Source organism: Pseudonaja textilis, chromosome 2, assembly GCF_049901715.1.
Source record: "Pseudonaja textilis isolate UNSWEBS1 chromosome 2, rPseTex1.2, whole genome shotgun sequence".
Taxonomy (NCBI): domain Eukaryota; kingdom Metazoa; phylum Chordata; class Lepidosauria; order Squamata; family Elapidae; genus Pseudonaja; species Pseudonaja textilis.
Genome location: NC_141991.1, coordinates 239,473,886 through 239,493,471, shown reverse-complemented (window position 1 = coordinate 239,493,471; position 19,586 = coordinate 239,473,886). Strand labels below are relative to the sequence as shown.

The 19,586-nt window shown below is 39.3% G+C and overlaps 1 protein-coding gene across 5 annotated transcripts in view; it reads right to left on the bottom strand.

Moving 5' to 3' along the window:
- Positions 1 to 1,179: 1,179 nt before the first annotated feature.
- NPR3 (natriuretic peptide receptor 3) overlaps positions 1,180 to 19,586 on the bottom strand; it is a 74,538-nt gene continuing 56,131 nt past the window's right edge. Inside the window, exons 4-9 of one of the 5 annotated variants that reach the window (XM_087927395.1) lie at positions 19,441 to 19,576; positions 16,044 to 16,138; positions 10,512 to 10,644; positions 9,355 to 9,442; positions 6,837 to 6,926; positions 1,180 to 2,743 (exon numbers count right to left, since the gene is read on the bottom strand). In XM_087927395.1, coding sequence (XP_087783521.1) covers positions 2,629 to 2,743; positions 6,837 to 6,926; positions 9,355 to 9,442; positions 10,512 to 10,644; positions 16,044 to 16,138; positions 19,441 to 19,576 — 657 coding nt within the window. In that variant the 3' untranslated portion in view covers positions 1,180 to 2,628. Of the gene's footprint in view, positions 2,744 to 3,484; positions 3,694 to 6,585; positions 6,927 to 9,354; positions 9,443 to 10,511; positions 10,645 to 16,043; positions 16,139 to 19,440; positions 19,577 to 19,586 lie in introns of those variants that run through there. The other 4 variants (XM_087927396.1, XM_087927398.1, XM_026715563.2 and 1 more) reach the window with 4 other exon arrangements.

Genomic DNA, 19,586 nt, shown 5'->3' with positions numbered 1-19,586 from the left:
AAGATAGACGTCACTTAGGTTTGAAACTGGACTTACTTGATGTATAGTGAGATTGTAAGACTGGCCTTGTATTTTTCATTGTCTTCCTATGCCATAACTGACAGGATAAACAGAACTTTAAGAAGTGCATGGATTACATTTTGAGGGTTGCTTCTAGTTTACCATTTCTCTTGCTTTGACCAATGTTTTTCAAGGTATAGCAAAACATTGAGAACAGATTTTTGCACTTGTCCACTTATGATTAAGCCACTGTGAAAACTGCACGTAAATACACAGAATGAGGCTTTCTGGTTTGACTCGGAATGTACAGAGGTTTTCTAGAAAAATAACTATTTTTAACCGTATCGAGAAAGATGTCTCCTCATTTCAACTGTGATTTCTTCTCTGCTTTCTCTATTTGTTGCCACTGAAGCAGAGGTGAAAATGTAGTGCTTTCCTCTAATAGCCTTAGGACCGTGGTTCTCAAGTTTTTCTTGACCACGGATCTCTTTTAAATACATTTTGTGTCCATGGACGATGACCACAGCTCCCCAAGACTTAATTCAAGATTTAAATCAGCTTTTCAAGCTTTCGTGGACTTCCTGTGATGACATTGTGGCTCCCTAGCACTCCACGGACCATAGGTTAAGAACCACTGGCCTAAAAGATATGCTGGACCATGGAAGCTCCCATTTGCTTCTTCTTTTGGGATGAATTTTTGTGTTTGCTGATATATCGTACAATCAAATAACTCTCGCTAGCTATTCAAATTGTTCTGGAATAAATAATGTTTGAGAACTGTAATTTGTTAAAACAACACTTCAGATGGTATAATTATTTAGTCTTCCCAGAACAGAATTATTTAGTCTTCTCCAGAAGTATATGAACAAAGATGCCCATTTTAATCCAACTTTAATATCTCTGGAGGTAACAGTTTTGGGAAAGTAGTTCTCAACATTTAATACTGCACTTGGATTCCATGTCATAGTGTCACTACAAGATGTAATAAGAACTTTTAGTTAAAAATATGTATTGTATGTTGTGCACTGTATATGTGACATTGTGTATGTCTTAATATAATTCCATGTCTATGTCAGTTTAGTTTTTTTAAAAAAATTAGAACAGCTTTTCTAAAAAAGAAAATTTCATTCATTTTTAAAAACAGGCTTAAGTGTATTTTTAGAAAAATAACACAGTAAATACACTAAGAAATCATTTTATTCACATAACACATTCTGCCTAGTACAGGTACTATGGATTAATATGTGACTGAGCAATATCAAAATTATGAGGGTATTTTGTGTCTGTATTTGTTTAGTAAACCTACAATATAACCTATCATTTTTCTTGCTGGTTTGGAAATTTTATCTTTGGTGAATAGCATTAACAATAGTGGTTAATGTAAAATGTGCAAGGAACAGCTTTAAACATTATTCATAGTGCTCTATAATGCATGCATCAATTAAATAGTATTAATTGAATGTTGTATTAGAAAACCAAGTTACTGGTTTTAGAAAGCTTCATGTTAATTATTTACTACTGTAAAGAAGCTGCAGTGAATTCTTAACAAACCTATGTTTATTATTTTTGTTTTTCAGAGCTAAATCCACAGGTCTTCTCCTTATGACATCCACATTCCAGGATCAACTTTGTAAGGGTTCATATTTGTATACAATTATTGTAGAACAATTGTGAAATATTGTTAATTTTTTTCAACGGTCCTTCCTCCCATAGCCTTTCATTCGGTCTTACTTTCTTGTTAGAGTTTACTGAAATCTGGATCTCAAAACTAAGTTATGCCAGATTTAGAACAGGTCTCTGAAATCAGAGTAACTTCAGTTAGATTTCTCTAAAGCCCCTCTGAGTATATTGGGATCCAAGTCAACAAGTAGGAATAAATATCTGAATTTTATCATTATTAAATACAAACATTTTTTTCAAAGCAGAATTGTATTTTCGTATTTACCACAGTTACATTGGGCATACCTCAAAAACTACACAGCTTAAAAAGTCTTTTTGCATGTTGTAATATACAGTAATTAAATCACTTTCAAACTTAGTGTTGGCTTGAACATTATGGGCAAAGTATAGGCACTGATTGGAAATGGAAACATCCCAGTTCACTATTTTGGGAAGGATTCCCTTGAATTTCATGTCTCACAGTTGGTTCTAAGGAATACCAAAGAGGAAAATAATATACACAGTATTTAATAGTGCAATTCAATGCATATTTCCTCAGAAATCAATTTTCTTAACTTTGGTAAGAGTTCTGCATGGATTACATTGGATTAATCCAATGTCTACTAGCAAAACTGGCCCAATATTCTGGAAATTTGCATGAAATTGGGAACAATTTTCATCGAAAGCTACTGGTTCAGTAACATGTGCACCAAAAGTGACTTACTGTCTTGTTTTTCCCTTGAACCATGCAACTATTAGGTAATTATTTAATTCTTAAATTATTTTTTAGTATACTTGTCTGAGCACTGTATGCATTATTTGGACTACAATGTAATACACATTCAGGATCATTTTCATTTCAACTGGATAAAAGAATTTTCTCAATGTTCAATTGAACTGAAGCACAAAAATTGAAATTTTAGAGCAGTAGACAGAAAACCTAATCCAGATGATATTAAAAAACATAATTTATTGTTTCTCTCTGTGTGTTTTTGTAAATAAAGGCAAACATATTCCTGTGTAAGCCAGATCTTCTTTTCTGTTCATGATATGAACATCAACTTTCAATTCTAATATGTTGCCACTGTGGACAGAAAGAAGGGAAAGGGAGGAAGATCAGCCTATGACCATACTGATATAAAAGATTCAACTTATATTGAATCTAAGTTCTCTGCTCATGAATATTCAGACTTCAAAATAATTTTTTTTCAAACATGCTCTTCATTTGATTTTCCAACATAAGCAGAGATCCCAAGCAGATATCTTTTCTAAAGTGGAACAGATATCTCAAATAGATAACCATTTTTCTAATAGAAAAATATAGGAATATCTAAACATAAAATATTAAACCAGAACATCATTTTTATACAACCAAATACTTGTGACTTCCATTGCTGTACAAAACTATTCTGCCACGTGATATTTACAAAGTCTGGGTTGTACCCAAGGCCCCAAGTTGGCAGTTGGGTATTTGAATCCTACGAAAAACTGTAGAGGGTACATGCTGTATTGTAACCTGATTCTACACATTTTTTTCTCGTACCAGCTTTCAAAATGGAACATTTGAGTAACAGCCTGGTTTTGAAAACCAGTTGTTTGGGGGCAGTGGTGGTTTTCCAAATTGTTTTCTACCGGTTCTATGCATAGTTCTATGTGTGCGTGCTACGTGCCTAACACCCATTTTGTGCATGCGCAGAAGGCTCAAAGACCAACCTGTCAACGCTGGTAAGCTGAGGCTTTTTAGCTCAGCTGAGGTGCGGCAATCCACTCTGCTGTGAATCAGCTGAGCTAAAAAACAAGGGAATATAGGAGAGGTAATGGTGGGGGGTGGGGCCAACCAGAGGTGGTATTTGCCAGTTCTCCAAACTAGTCAAAAATTTCTGCTGTTGGTATGCCAGAACCGGTCCGAACCAGCTGAATACCACCTCTGCTTTGGGGAAGGAGGGACATCAGGATTCTCACAGCTGCACAGTGTCAACCCTGGAGCTGAGCTGACCAGAGCTATCTTGGAGCTTCAGTGTTTCCACACTGGAGCTGAGAGATAGGGAGGTGGGGATTACAGATAGCTGGCATTTTGTAGTCAAAATAAAATTCTTTCCCTTGGGAACCAAGGACATTCTCACACCTGGTCAGAGGAAGGAGGAGTGATGTCACCAGGCAATCAGATAGCACCTTGATTGGACCATGTCTCTGATTGTTTGGGAAGGTAGAAAAACTTTTAATTTGGAGAAAACCACAGGAACCTTCAGAGTCAGTTTTCACAAGCCCATGCCAATATGACATATCAAATAAATTTATTCTTTGAGGAATCTACCTGCCTCAGAGTTTTGTTTGCTGTGGGATGTTACTTGGAACCTGACACACAGTACACCACTGTGAGGGCTGAGCATCTCATTAGTTGCACTAGAGGAAAATATTTGTAGCTCAAGGCTGAAAGGAGGAGTTGCTGGTGCTCTCTGAGCTTGTTTTCTTGCAGATGTTTCATTCACCACACTAGGGAACATCATCAGTGCTAGTAAGGGGTTTGCTGTCATTTTACATTCACCGAGGGCCTGTCTTCTCATTAGTTTAAATTTCAGTAGTGGCAATTATAGACTTAAGGACCAAGAGGGCACCATTCAGAGGAGAATTTCATTTGAATTTCTAATGGTGTGTGCATATGTTTATCCATTTAAATTAAGCATGCCCATACAGGAAACCCTCAGTTTATGACTACAACTGGGGCCAAAATTTCCATTGCCGAGCAAGAGTTGTTAAGTGACTTTTGCCCCATTTACAGTCTTGTCACAGTTGTTAAGTGGATCATTACAGTCAAGTTAGTAAACAATGGTTGTTAATTAAATCTGACTTCTCCATTGCCTTTGCTAGTCAGAAAGTTGCAAAAAGGGATTTGCAACCATCATGCCAGGCATCTGAATTTTGATCAGGTGACTCTGGGCATGCTGCAACAGTTATCTGAAAAATGGTGATAAGTCAGTGTTTTCACTGCCACTGTAACTTCAAATGATCACTAAACGAACGGTCGTAAGTCAAGAACTATTTGTGTAGAGAGGAGCATGCGCTTTGATTAGAGGCAGAGATTGGCATCCAGATGGTAGAACCTGCTGGACTCTTTCAATGCTTTATAGAAATCCTGTTCACGCCTGCTTATCCACCACTGAGAGGATTAGCTAGAACGGGGTGTCAAACCTGATTTCATTGAGGGCTGCATCAGGGTTGCATTTGATCGGGGGGGGACATGGCCAGCTTGATGTCACTCTTGTCGGGGGGAGGGGCATGTGTAGCGGCCTGAGCACTCTGCCAGCAAAAACAGGCTCCCGAGTTCCATTTTTGGCCGTGACAGCCTCCTGCAGCCCTCTGCCAGCGGAAAAATAGCTTTGGGGGCGCATGTGGCCCCCTGAGCTCCGTTTTTACTGGCAGAGGGCTATAGGAGGCCATCGCATCTGAAAACAGAATCTGGGAGGTCCACGCATAGCCCTCCCGAGCTCCGTTTTCACTGTCAGAGGCACAGCAGGCCGGTCCTTCGCTGTTTCCAGTGCGGCCCCCCGCAGACCAGATCTAAGCATCCCATGGGCCGGATCCTGGGCCTTGATTTTGACACCTCTGAGCTAGAACTATCTTGCATTCTGAACAAGAAAACCCGAACTTCAGGATTCCACTTTATGCTAACTTATGTATACCCTGGCTTAATAACTGCATCTCTTTCCTCCAAAACCCTTTTGTGTTAATCATATTCCAAATTCTAAAATACACATCACTGTCTAGACAGATTATGAATTTATCATTTGTCAGATGTTGGTGATTTTAATATTGATTCCCCTAATTTTATCCATATGGCAAATTTTTTATGGGGCAGGTTGGACTGAGACAAAATTGTGTGAAGTTATTCAAAGAAGTCCAGTGATGGACTTGAACTAGAGTCTCCCAGATCCTAGGCCATGTCTAAACCATTGTTCTATGCTGGTTCTTAAAGTATGATTGACATTGATCAGATTCCTAACAGCAATGCTAAAAATTTAGGAAGCTACAGCCTCAAAGATCTGGAGGGCAACAAGTTAGAGATGATGGATCTAAAGTCAGGAAGCATTTCCTCCTGGATGTGGAAATAATGTGGGTGGGGAAACTTCCTCAAAATAAAAATTCAGGGTAAAGTGGAATTCATTTGAAAAAGAATTTTCCCTTCCCATGGATACAGCTCCCTTTCTTAGATTAATAATAGAGTCATCAGAGAATATTGCCAGGAATCACTACAGAGCAATTTCAAAACGAATGTGAGATGTAAAGTGGTGTTCTGTATTAAAACCTCATTTTCTTCCACTGTTGATGAGATGCATGATTGTTCGTTTTCCAAAATTATATTGCACTGAACAAGCTACACACTCTTTCCCACCCACCCCATCCCATCTCCACAATCCAATTCAGAACATATTTTGTGAAGCTGCCCCTTTGTCTATGACAGGGGTCTGCAACCTTAGAGCCATTTGGGCCCATTTCTCACAGAAAAGAAAACACAGGGGAGCCAATAATTTAACAACTGGTGTGACTGGGTGGGCGTGGCCAACTCGATGTCACTCACTCCCACCCAGCCACCTCCTGCTCTGGAAATATGGAGCAAGTCTCCATCCCCCGCCATCACCCTTACCTTCTTTTCAGGCCAGGCGAAGAGTGATAGGGAAGGGATGGGCCAGCCAGTGGTGGAATCAGCCGAGAGGGAGCCGCAGGAGAGGGCTGAAAGAGCCGCATGCGGCTCCAGAGCTGCAGGTTGCAGACCCCTGGTCTATGAAAGCACTTAAGCATCTGGTGTGTGATGTAGCGAAGAACCACCTGACATTCACAAGGCATCATGAAGGAATGTTTACATCATCAAGACCCCAAATCTGCCTTGGGATATCTACAAAGTATCAATAATGTCTTGTCATGAGAAAACAGGGTTATCTTTTCTTTTAATCATTCATCTTTCCATGAGATAAAAAAGGCCATGTGGCATAATGTGGCTAGTAAATCATTCCTGAGTTTCTGAAAAAAAAAAAATTCAGACAAGCGACTCTACTTTTAAAAGGTGGAGTCATTAACACACTTCTTTTTTTTCAGTGGCAGTCTTTGGTAGCGTCCATTTGTCTACAGAGATTCCCCGCTAGAGCAATTCTTTTCTATTTCATGCAGCAGAAAAGTGAGACCTGATGGAGTCTTCTCGTAGCTGTCGGTGCTTGCCGATGTTGTATTCTTCCAGCTGATTTCTTCTTTCAATGGTTATTTTGTACTTTTTCCTGAGTGGCAGAAAGCAAGAATAATTCCTTCAGCAATTTGAGATAAGAAAGAAAACTCCCCCAGAACATCTGGGTTTGGCATAATCAGTTGCATGAATGAGTATCACTGCCAAAAGATTAAAGGGATGTGCCTCGCATCATTTTTGTCTCACATACAAGTTAAGGTAGGTTTAAAGTTTTCAGATAAGCTGTTTGCTTTATTTACAAATATGAAACAAAATGACCCTAAAAACAAGAGGATTCTTGTTATAACCAGGATGTATACTATGGTGTAGTTTTTTAAAAAAAGGACTTGATATAGCCAGTACACTGACATTGAGAAATTGGAAATGTGATGAATAATAATGAAAAATGTACAATAATACATACATCCATACATACATATGCAAGAGGATTCTTTATATCCAGTGAGAATTAAAATAGTATCTGCATTAAAAGTCTATCTGCGAGCCAGTTAAATTTAAATTGTTTGTCCATTCTGTTAATTAAATCAATATATTGTGCAACCCTGTTTCTTGTGGTTGGTATCATTTTTACAAGAAATTCAAATGATAAATGATGAAAATGGAATCACCAGAATAACCCTACTAAGCAAGAGGAGGGTCAGCAGTATGCAGAAGCAGAAAAGTGCTTTTTAGAAAAAGAAACCCTAACACGGCAAACCTCTCATAAAACAAGAAAAATGAGGACATTGTTTGCTAACTTGCTACAGAATGCTAATTATTTGCAGTGGGATGAAAAGTAGGGGAGTAGAGAAGCTGGAAAGAAAGAAGGCATTAACAACAATACTGTAAGATTTTGTTGTCAATCTCACTGGTTTTAAGACAGTTTAATCTGATTTAAATATTTGTCTGCATGTGTGAGTTGCACCTTGATGGAAAATTTATTTCTGCTAAGAAGCAGCATATGACCCCCATATATAAAAGGAGTAGAATTCTTAAGACTTCCTCTGGATTGGAATTATGATCCCTGTGCTCAATCATTCAGTCCCTAGAAATGGTGGGATTCAAATTTTTTTATTAGCGGTTCTGTGGGCATGGCATGACTTGGTGGGTGTGGCTTGGTGGGCATGGCAGGGGAAGGATACTAAAAAATCTCCATTCCCACCCCACTCCAGGGGGAAGGTTATTGCAAAATCCCATTCCCTCCCCATCCCACTAACCTGCTTTCCAGCTCCGTTCTCCTGTGCAGGGCAACCAAAGAAGACCCAGCCGATCAGCTGGGACTCGGGAGGCGGAGAATAGATGGGGGCGGGGCCAGTCAGAGGTGGTATTCTGAACTACTCAAACTTTCCGCTACCGGTTCTCCAGAACTGGTCAGAACCTGCTGAATACTACCTCTGGTCCCTAGTCATCTCACGACAGGACTACTGTAATGCGCCGTACATAGGGCTACCCCTGAAGAGCATTTCGAAGCTACAGCTGGTGTGGAAGTCTCTGCTGTTGCCCCTGCCCTGGGGAACATCTTGCCCCCTGGTGTGAAGTTGGCCCCAACCCTCCTATCTTTTCATAAGGGTATAAAGACAGGCTGGGCCAGTTGGCTTGGGACGCTAGTGGAGGATCAATGCAATGGAGCTGGTAGACTTGAGTAATAACAGATCCCATCTCTCCTTCACTTCTCTCCGTGTGTCTTTGGTTTTAAAGTTTGTTTTTAATTTTACATGTTTTAGCTTATATGTAACTATAAGCTGCCCAGAGTAACCGCATGGTAAGATGGGCAGCCAATAAATTGTATTTATTCATTCATTCCTTTACTTTGTTTGACTATCCATTTCAACCAAGTGACTCTGGCCAGCGAACAATCATTGAATTGATTAAAATTTAATTGCAACCACAACACAATAAGAATTAAATGCATACAGAAACAGAGAATTATTATAGTCCATAAATATTAGCATAACCAGGGAATGGGGCTCTTCATATATTCAGGATTTGAGGCCCATGCGTCAGGTCTTCGAGACCTTCCAAAAGATCAACAATATTGGGGCCATCCTAATCTCTGGAGGGAAAATGTTCAAGAGGACAAGGCACTATGGCAGTGAAAGCGTTCCTCCTGGTCCCCTCCAGTTACCATTTCTTGGCTGATGGAGCCTTCAACCAGTGTCCAACCTGCCTGGTAGAATTGGACAGGTAAAAACAACTGGTAAAAGACAGTACCTGGTTCCAAGCCATGAAAGGCTTGACTGCTATGTTGATTTCATTTCTCGTTTCCAACTACTGAGTTTCTTTTTTTTTTTTTTTAACAAGGCTGACTTTGGATAAAAGTCTTTTTAATTACCATTCTTTTTGAGAGTGTTTGGATCAATGAATGAACCTTCTGTATCTGATGGAACCCAACCTGCCAGACTGCAGACTTTCTCCTATTTCTTTTGTTGGGAGGAGAAATGAGACAGACGTTCAAAGATGCTGGGTGTTAAAATTAAACTCACCTGAAAATGTAGAAGGCCATCAACAATCCTGCTCCTAGTAAGGCACCTACAACTATTCCAGTAACTGCTGATTCTCCTACGCCACCTGCTTGAAAAATCAAGCAAAGGAAGAAATCAACCAAAGGAATCCATTAACAACAAAATCTTGCAGAATGATTGAATTACAGATTCTATCTGCAATTGAATGGACAGATTAGTTTGAAGGCTAGTTTTTTAGCTGAGGTTGAAAGGTTCTTTTTTCTTTAGCTTCACACTCTTCTTTTATGAATTATGTTTATTTCAGATTCATTGTTAACACGCAATCCCCTTCCCAAAACAATGAAACTCCCTGACTACTCTAATAGAGAAATTACTTATTTTAACATAAGCATATTTCCTATTCTGAAATATGTAGATTGTAAGCCTTGGTGAAATTATTTCAGGATGATTTGCGACATTTTTTGCATCCACAGAATATCTTGTACAGTTCCACTAGCTCACATATATACCTATTAAACGAAACAGTTAACCTACCTAAATTTATGAATACCATAGTAGGTCATCCCTTTAGAGCAGAGATGTCAAACTCGCGGTATCACGTGACATATCGGGTCTTTTTTCCTCTTTGCTAAATGGGGCGGGGTGGGGCCAGTATGTGATGCATCCGGCCCGCGGGCTGCAAGTTTGACACCCCTGCTTTAGAGAGATCTGCCCTTATTCCTGCTATTTCTATCAGAAGGGAAGGGTTTGCTTGTCTAAAATGATAAAAGGCAGTTCTATCACTTTAGTTCTATTTAGCTGCCCTCTGCTAGCTGTGCCTGAGTAAACCCAGCCTTAAGCAGATAAGATGCACTTCTGCCTGATGAACTCAGGACTTGACTAGACTCAGATCAAGAATAGCCTTGCCTTCGCCTCTGGCATTGTTCTACTGCACAACTTGCTTTATTTTTCATGGTCTGACCTCCAGTTATTGGAATATCAGGGAAGAAAAAACTACTAATAAGTGGTCATTTGCCTTCTACACAATTTGTTTCATGATGTAACAACTGTGTAATGAGGATGTCTGTGGAAAATGTTTCTTGGGGATTCATATATATATGAATACAGAGATAAAAGCATAGATTATCAGCTTAGTTTGAATAGGCCTAAAACTCATACATTAACCTCACTTAACTTACATGATTTGCAGGCTGCATTGTTCGTGTGCTCCAATCCCCGACTATCATCTATTTTCAGTCTTTGTTCCCAGAGGTAATTTGCACTTGGAATTATTTCAAGTCGTCCCTGTTTTCCATAATAGTTTCCAATTACCTGTATATAAAAATAATATAGCAATAATATATGCTGTGTAAAGATAGAATAGTGTGTGTGTGTGTGTGTGTGTGTGTGTGTGTGTGTGTGTGTGTATATATATATATATATATATATATATATATATATATATATATATATATATATATATATATATATCCTACTCTTCTCTCTCTCTCTCTCTCCATCCATCCATCCACCCATCCCATTGCACATCTACATCAGAAGTCTAGTAAAGAACATTAATGATTCTAAGATTTACCAATTGAGGAAAGAGATGGTGGACCATATAATTCTCTTCGCTTTATCTTTTAATGGAAAAAATTACCCCAAGAAAACTGGAATTATTAAGAAACTAACAATGGTAAAAACAATGATAGCAACAACAACAATTCTAGTCTGTTCCAAAACTCCTAAGATTTGTTTGGTACAAAACTGAGTTGCAGAAATTATACAGACCTTGAGAATAAATCACATTTCCAGCCCATCTGTGTTTGTGGATACACATACAAAGTAGCTTCCTGCAGCTATAGCAGAGGAACTGTCAGGGTATCATTACAATCTGAGACATTTTTGCCATTTGTGTATAGTTGTCAAGATTTTCTATGATGTGCCTTGGCTATTTTTTATTTTATTTTATTTTACAAGAAGCCAGAGTAACCTTGTTGTAAACACCAAGTGATCAGACAAAGACTTAAGTTCCTTTGGCATTGTTCCACTTAGGAAATAAACTTTTCATGAGTGATGGGAAGGAATCTCCCAAGTAAATAAACACTGCCACTAGCATCATCAAAAAAAAGAGAATATTATAAAACAGGGCTGGAACAAACATAGTAAAATGAATTATGTCAACCAAAAGGGAAAGTAATTAGGATCTGAAAAGAGATGTTTGTACAGGCAAACAGAAAGTTAACAAATGGTTCCTAGCTCTGCACTGATTGTTTCTGCCTGAGACAAGAGCTTAACAGGAACATCTGTAGATAATAGAATCAATATAAATCCTTTTTTTTTTCACGGATATTTTTCCCCCCTAAGCTTTGGCTTAAGATGCTGAATCCTTTGGTCTTTCCTCAGATGACCTCTGGACTTTTTATTACCTTTATAGTTTCTCTTCTGACATCTTCCATTTTAATATTGTATTACTCAGTTGTTTTGTTAACATTTCTCCATCAACTCGATGGAAAAGGTTTGCTCACTTGACAAAGCAGAGGCAAAATTCTCTTAAATTTGGGGCAGGATTTGGATTATGTTAGGAATTAAGGGTATCTGTCTTTCACTGGTCAAACATCTCTCTCCTGTGCAAACTTTCCGTTTCCAGTGAAGCCCTGGAGAAATAATCAGTGAAGGAACTCTTATCTAGGATTTCTTTCAATCAGGAAGTGGGGACAGCCAGGAAGGCTGGCGTGTGATAGAGAAATAGCATAACATAGCACAGCAGTTCCTAACCTTCCCAGCTTGGCAGCCTGGCTCAGCACTGGGTGGTGTGTGGGAGTTGCAGGCACACATGTGCAGCTCCATTTGTGTGGGGGGGTACATGTGTATGCCCTCCACTTGCACAAATGAAGCTTTGCATGTGAGCAGACAGTGCTTGAGCTCATGGGTGAAGCTCTACTCACGCAAGCGGCAGGCCCTTGCACTTGCGTGCAAAGCTCCACTCGCGTGAGCACAGGGTGTTGGAGCGGAGGGCGCTTGTGTTCGCATGCAAAGCTCCATTTGCATCAGTGGAGCTTTGCGTGTAAGCGTGAATGCCCTCCACTTGCCTGAGTGGAGTTCCAGACACACACGCTTGCCTATTTCTCTCGCAGCCCAGTTTCAAACAGGCTGTGGCCCACTAGAATTATAATTCTTTTATTGCCCATGTGTGATTGGACACATAAGGAATTTGTCTTGGTGCAAATGGTTTCTGTGTACATAAAAGAAAAAAATACATTCGTCAAGAGTCAAGAATCATCAGGTACAACACTTAATAATAGTCATAGGGTACAATAAGCAATCGAATCATACTAGGAAACAGTCCACATAAATTGTAAGGATACAAACAACAAAGTTAGAATCCTACAGTCAAATCATACTAGGAAACGGGATGGGTGATAAAGAGTGATGAGAAGATTAATAGTAATAGTTGTGCAGACTTTGTAAATAGTTGGACAGCGTTGAGGGAATTATTTGTTTAGCAGAGTGATGGCGTTTGGGAAAAAACTGGGAAGGAGTTGAAACAGCTTATGTCCAGGATGTGAGGGGTCTGCAGATATTTTCACAGCCCTCTTTTTGACACGTGCAGTATACAGGTCCTCAATTGAAGGCAGGTTGGTAGTAATTGTTTTTTCTGTACTCCTAATTATCCTCTGAAGTCTGTGGGGCTGGGGACCCATGATACAGCACTCCTTTCAGACGTGCCAAGGCACTTCTGGTTTGAAAGGAGCTGGTGACATCACCATTGCCTGGGAGACGCCCAGTTGGGGACTCCTTTCATGTCCCCAGCAGGAGCTGGAGTGAAGAACGGGAGTTCAATCCTGCCCCATGGCAGTACTTGGGTCTTGAGCACAGGCTTGCTAACTTCCAGCTCAGCGCCCTAACCACACAAGCCACTGTGCTCCTTTGTGATAAAGAAATATCTAACAAAAAAAAAAAATCCTTGCGGCTATAAAGTAAAATAAGAAATACTTCCATAGGACCTTGATAATGAGATATAAAAGCACAAATCTTTTCTACAGAAAATTCTTTCTGGCATGGGTCCAGGAAACCTGAGGAATCATCTTGCCCCGTGGGATTGGCCCATCCCACTTGTTCTGACAGAAAGGGCCTACTACACACCCCACCTACTGTAGACCCCATCAGCCAAGGAATTTTGGCTAGCAGGATCTAGAGAAGAGCCTTTTCTGGCATGGCCTTCACCCTCTGGAATATCTTGTCACCGGAGGTGAGATTTGCCCTCACCCTTCCGGTCTTTAGGAAGAGCCTTACAGCCTGGCTCTGTTAGTTGGTGTGAGGCCCTGATGGAGAAATTGTAGCCTGGAGGTGGTTGGTGCAGGGACAGAGAAGGCACCATTTAATCTTTTGTGAATTTTAATCTGTTTTTATATTGATAATGGCTTTTATATCTCTATTTTTGTGATATTTTATAAGCTGCCCCAAACAGCGAGATGGGCTGTATATAAATTTACGTAACAAACCAAATCTCCAGAGGCTCAGAGGATAAAATTTCAATATATGGCATCATATATACCTCAAAATATCATAAATGCTGTCAAAAAGGTTATATGAATAGTATAATAGCACAAAGAGGCTCATCCATGCCGAATCAAACCAATTCACTGAACTTGAGGTTCAGCAAGGTGACATAATGATTTCCCCAATTCTTGAGCATCAGTTTATAATCACCCGAAAGTAATGACTTCCATTGTGTTAATGGGGGCCGTTTCCCCAATAGAAGCTCAACAGAATGGCATCTTTTCTAGATTCTTAGACTCTTGACAGTTCGGATGTAATGACAGTTGTGTCATGAACCCAGAAAAGCACTTACTTCCCCTCTCTGAGAGTATTGCAGTCCTGATTAAAGAAAATATTTCCCCATTATGTTGAAAACAGGAAATAGTTACCTGATTTGCTAGGCTCTATAACTGCAGATTTTTTTGTTTCAAAGCCTGCTTAGTAAATTAACAGGAAACAGGAATCTGCATTTGACTTTAGGAGGACCTCAAATACTAAGAGTATGAAAGGAGAAACTGATTGCAATATTGGAAAGAATCTTGCAAGTACAACACCCCTCTCAGGTGGCCTTCTTCCTTCTGATGAAATATTGGCAGGATAATAGTGCTCACCACCTTGTTAAACAAACTGCATGCACTGCTGAACCACTTTTACTATTCAGAAGCTTCTCCTAATGCTGATCTTTGGTAAACTGATTCTAATCTTTCCCTTTGGGGGGGAAAAAAGAAAGGAACTTGTAATTTAAATTACAGCTTGATTGCTCATTACTTGCAAGAGACAGCAAGGGTAATTCAAAGCATGAGGAAGTGAGCAGATTGCCCTTCTCTATTTCTCTTCATCTTCCCAAATTATTATTAATTATTAGCTCTTAAGTGGCAAAATATGGAATTGTATGAGAAATACATGTCATGCATGTATTTTGGTTCAGTTTTCTATCATGTGTTATCAAAATGGTGCGTCTATTTTTACTGAATACAATATTTGTGGTATTTTGTATTTAGGATTTTGTATTCATCCTTGCAAGCATTGTCGTTTCACAATGCCAATTGGTATATACAGATAGCTAATTATTATGGTTAGTTTGGTGTCTTGTGGTTATGCCAACCTATTCTTCTCCCCAACCTTTTCAAGGTGCCAGTGAGTTACACTGTATGAACTCTTCATACCAATACTCCTTGACTCATGACTGCAATTGGTACCGGAATTTCAGCTGTAAGTTGGGACAGTCATTATGTCCAGGCATGCACCCAATTTTATGACTGTTTTTATGACAGTTGTAAAGTTAATCACACAGTTTTAAGTCCAAATTCATGTGGTCATGTGCACTTTAGCTTCTTCATTTCCTATTATTTTTTCTATTTTGTGGTTCCACCAGTTCTTGCTTGCAGGCAAGTGGTTCTGTTTGAATTATGCTTAATTTAATTGTAAATTTGGTTGTGCTAGATAAAAGCTAAATTAATTAACTCCCTTAACCTTTCTCACGTTCATAATTGCTATCCTTAATTTTTTTCTAAATTCCTAGCAGATTTCTATGAGTAGCCAAACATAAAACTGATGCACCTTTGGGACATGATTAGAGTATTGGACTTAGTGCAGGAAAGGAATAGTTCAAATTTCTGTTCAGTAGGGAGAATTATTGTTATACCTAAGATTTCTAGAACCTAAATGCCATTCAAAAATTGAAACAAGACAAGTATATATTTCAATCCAATTTATAATTTAGAACAGCTTTCCTGAAGTTGATGGACTCCAAAGGTGTTGGTCTTCAGTTCTCAGGCCTGGGCCTTTTGCTATCCGTGCAAAGAGTTTGTTCAACATACCCAGAGGAGAATAAAAGGTAAAGGTTCCCCTTGCACATATGTGCTAGTTGTTTCCAGCTCTAGGGGGCAGTGTTCAACTCCGTTAAAAAGCTGAAGAACCAGTGCTGTCTGAAGACGTCTCTGTGGTCATGTGGCCGGCATGTCTAAATGCCGAAGGCTCACGGAATACTGTTACCTTCCCACCAAAGTGGTCCCTATTCTTCTACTTGCATTTTTTACGTGCTTTCAAACTACTAGGTTGGCAGTAAGTAACGGGAGCTCACTCCGTTACGCAGCGCTAGGGATTCGAACCGCTGAATTGCCAACCATTCTGATCGGCAAGCTCAGCGTCTTAGCATGGTCAAAGCTGATTTAGAAGCATTTACTCACCTGCTGTGCTCCAGTTTCAGGATCAGTCATGGCAACCACAGAAAAATCCCCAAATCTTTCTCCAGAGGCATCAATAGATACTGGCCCTGCAATGCCTGAAGAACAATATATATATATATATATATATATATGTATTATGTGTGTGTGGTGTGTGTTTTAAGTTGAAAACATTGAACGTTTCCAAGAAAAATAAAAAGGGGGGAAAAATTTTTACAGACTGATATGATAAGGAATTCTAGCAGCCTTCTGATGGCATTCCAAGAGACTGCAATTGTGCCTACATTCTTAGAATACGTAACATTTCCTTCTCAAGAGGATAAATTATTTCATCTTATTAGTAGAAATGAAAGTAACCAAGTCTTTTTTGACACTCCCTAATAGAAACTGGCTCCCTTGCCCTTAAAACCCTTGCCCTGGGTTAAAAGAAGCAAGAAGTAAATGGCTTTGAATAGCTTACACAGAGGGATCGTATTGGAAAGCAAATGTACTCGTCGAATTTTGGCTTTGTTGTCTTACTAACCATTTAAAAAAAATCCATGAAAGCTCTACAAAATTATGTTAGAAATTAATTTACAATGAAAAGTCTTGCTCTGAAAAATCTAATTTCTCACAGGATGCTCACTGTTGCTTACTTGAAGTCAAATCAATTTTAAGGATCCCTATCTGTAGAACTAGAGACCCAATCTGGGACAATAGTTAATGCCCCAGGCTGGAAACCCAGGGGCTCAGGAGTTCTAGTCCCACCTTAAACATGAAACCAGGACACACTCTTAGCCCTCAGATGGAGGCAATGGCAAAACACTTCTGAAAAATGCTGCTAAGAAAATTCCAGGGACTAATCCAGCCAGTCACCAAGAATTTATACTGACTTGAAGGCATATTAAAAAAAAAAATATGGTAGATATAACAGGAAATAGTCTTTTCTCTCTTCTTTCCTTGCAGAAATTCTGTCAAGAAATAGGTAGAGATAGCAAATATCCAGAAACATTTGACTAAACAGTTCCCTCTTTCTCCCACAACCCAATCTTCTACACTAGTTGCGGGGAGGCTGCTGGGGAGAACCCCTAGCTAAGATTCTGTGCAGTTTGGAGAACCCCCAAATCCCACTCCTGGCTGGCCCCACCCATCCTGCCCCTCCCCTCCCAGGAGTCCCCATGCGGTCCATTTTGGATGCAGGTAAGTACAGGGCACGCATGGAGGTTCGGGGAGGGTGAAAAACGGGTCTTCCTGAAAGCCTCCTTCCAGAGAGCCTCCGGAGCCTGGGGAGTCTGTTTTCACCCTCCCGGAGGCTCAAGGAAAGCCTCTGGAGCACGGGGAGATGTGTCCCGCCCCACTGTGGTGCAAGAGGCTGACTATGCCACGCGCACCCAGCAAAGGGGCAGAGAACCCGTTGCTAACATTTTTGAAGCCCACCCCGAACTAGTTGTACTAATACCACTGGTTGTATCCCTAACTGATTCCTGAAGTAGTGCATATGCTAGTGAGGTGTCCGTCTATTGCAGTTTTCAGTGAAATCAATGATCTGCTCTGTGCTATATAATCTTTGTAAAATGAGGCACTGAATTAGTTGAACTTGTTTACGAAGAAAATACATGCAAGTTTTGGGCTTGACTTGTAACCTGATATTTACCAGATATCATCATACTAAAATGCCTCTTAATTCCTTGCTGAGGATTATGAGAGTTCCAAGCATATCCAGAAGATGCCAGAATGAGGAATGTTGAGTTAAAGATTTAGAAGAGATATTTTCTTTTCTCTTCCAGAAAAAAAGACAGACAGATTTAGTCTATGCCAAACTTCTATGTGCTTAATTGTATATACATTCTGCTCTTCTTTGCATGTAAAAAAGAAAAATCATTTTCATGGACCATTTCTCCCAAAATACATATTTCTTTGCATAACTTGGGTTCCAAAAAAGCCCATTATCCAATTTTGAGAGGAGCACAGTCTACATAATTGCTCATCCAGGAAATGTGGAATCGGAAGTTCATTTCAAAATGCATACCAGATGAAATGATATTTCACTGCAATTCTACTGTCAATCTAATATTTCCCTTCTCCTAAAGCATTTCCTTTAATGCTCTCTTCCTAAAGAAAAAGTAACAGCCGCTGAGAAAATGGCTGATGATGTTTTTCAAAGCCATTCCAGTTTCTGAACTCATTGTTGGGTTCTTATCTAAAGGAAACATTTCCGTTTCTTTAAGCACTTCTTAGGAAAAGCTTGATAATTTTGCCCAGCACATAATGACGGGTGAATTTGACAAGAGCTGCTGGTCTTACCAGGAATGTCCTGCTTATTTTATAAAGTTTAGCTCTATGTGGATGTCCGCATTAAGGTTTGTGTACATGTAGGACTTAAGATGGTTTTTTTAAATAATCAGGCACAAACACTAGAAATGAAAAAAAAAATATGGAAGCCTTACTTTCCAAATGTACAATGAAATTTTTGAAGCCTAATACAAAAAAGTAACACTGAAGCTAAAGAGGTAAATAGGCAATGAATCTAGCTTTTAAGTTTAAAAAACTACATTAAAAAAGGAACAAATGCAATGAGGTGAGCTAATAAAAAAACAGGAAAACAGTTGAAATACAGGAAAAAACTTGAAAGGGGGAATCCAGAGTTTCTAAATCTCTGTAATAAGGACATATTGCTGCTTGTCATTGGTATTTTATATTGGTTCTATTAACATGGATACCACAGGGAACTAAGCAAATTAAGTATTTAAAAGCTGCATTTGATTTGTGGACTTCAGCACCCAGAATTCCCCAGCCAGCATGAAGTCAGCACATCTTCAAGTTCCCAAGTTTGAAAAACATTGATTAAAACAAAGCATTCAGAGATCCTTATGCTTTATTCTTTAAAGTGCTCCGTTTTAACTCTCTCGGAGTTTTTTGGTTGTTTCGATCGCCAATTCAAAGGGTTGGTTTCAATCTGTGTAATCCAACAGAGTGTTTTCTTCTCATAGAAACTTCCTTCCATAGAAACCAATTGTTGTCTTAAGGTTATCTAGAATTTTTCCTCTGATAACCACTTCAGTCTGACCTCTTTTGTTCTCCCCATAAGCCCCGTGACTTTGTTGGTACTTGAAGCTCCTGAACTGAACTGAACTAAGCTCCTGCGCTGGTCCTGTACTTTATGCTGCTAGCATAAGATTTTGCATGACACAAATGTTTTAAAAATAGTTAACAAAATCAATGAATCAACCAACCAATCACAAAATCTTCTTTCATAATATTAGCAGAAACAATTGGCTTTTCATATCAATTATCTAGAAGGGTTGATCAACAAAACCCAGGAATCATAATCTCTATTATGAAGAAACAAGGATAAAAAGTGGCAGCTTTTACTAAAACAAAACTATTTATAAAAAAGCATGGAATATGTGACTTGATGTACCTTCGTATGTCCTGTTCCATGACTGATGAACAATCTTATCTCCATCTTTCTTTGTGAAGCCATTCTTCAGAACTTCCCGTAAAGCCAGAACATAGAGGACCAAGGCATCATGGAAACCTTCAACAAACATGTTCACCTAAAAGCAA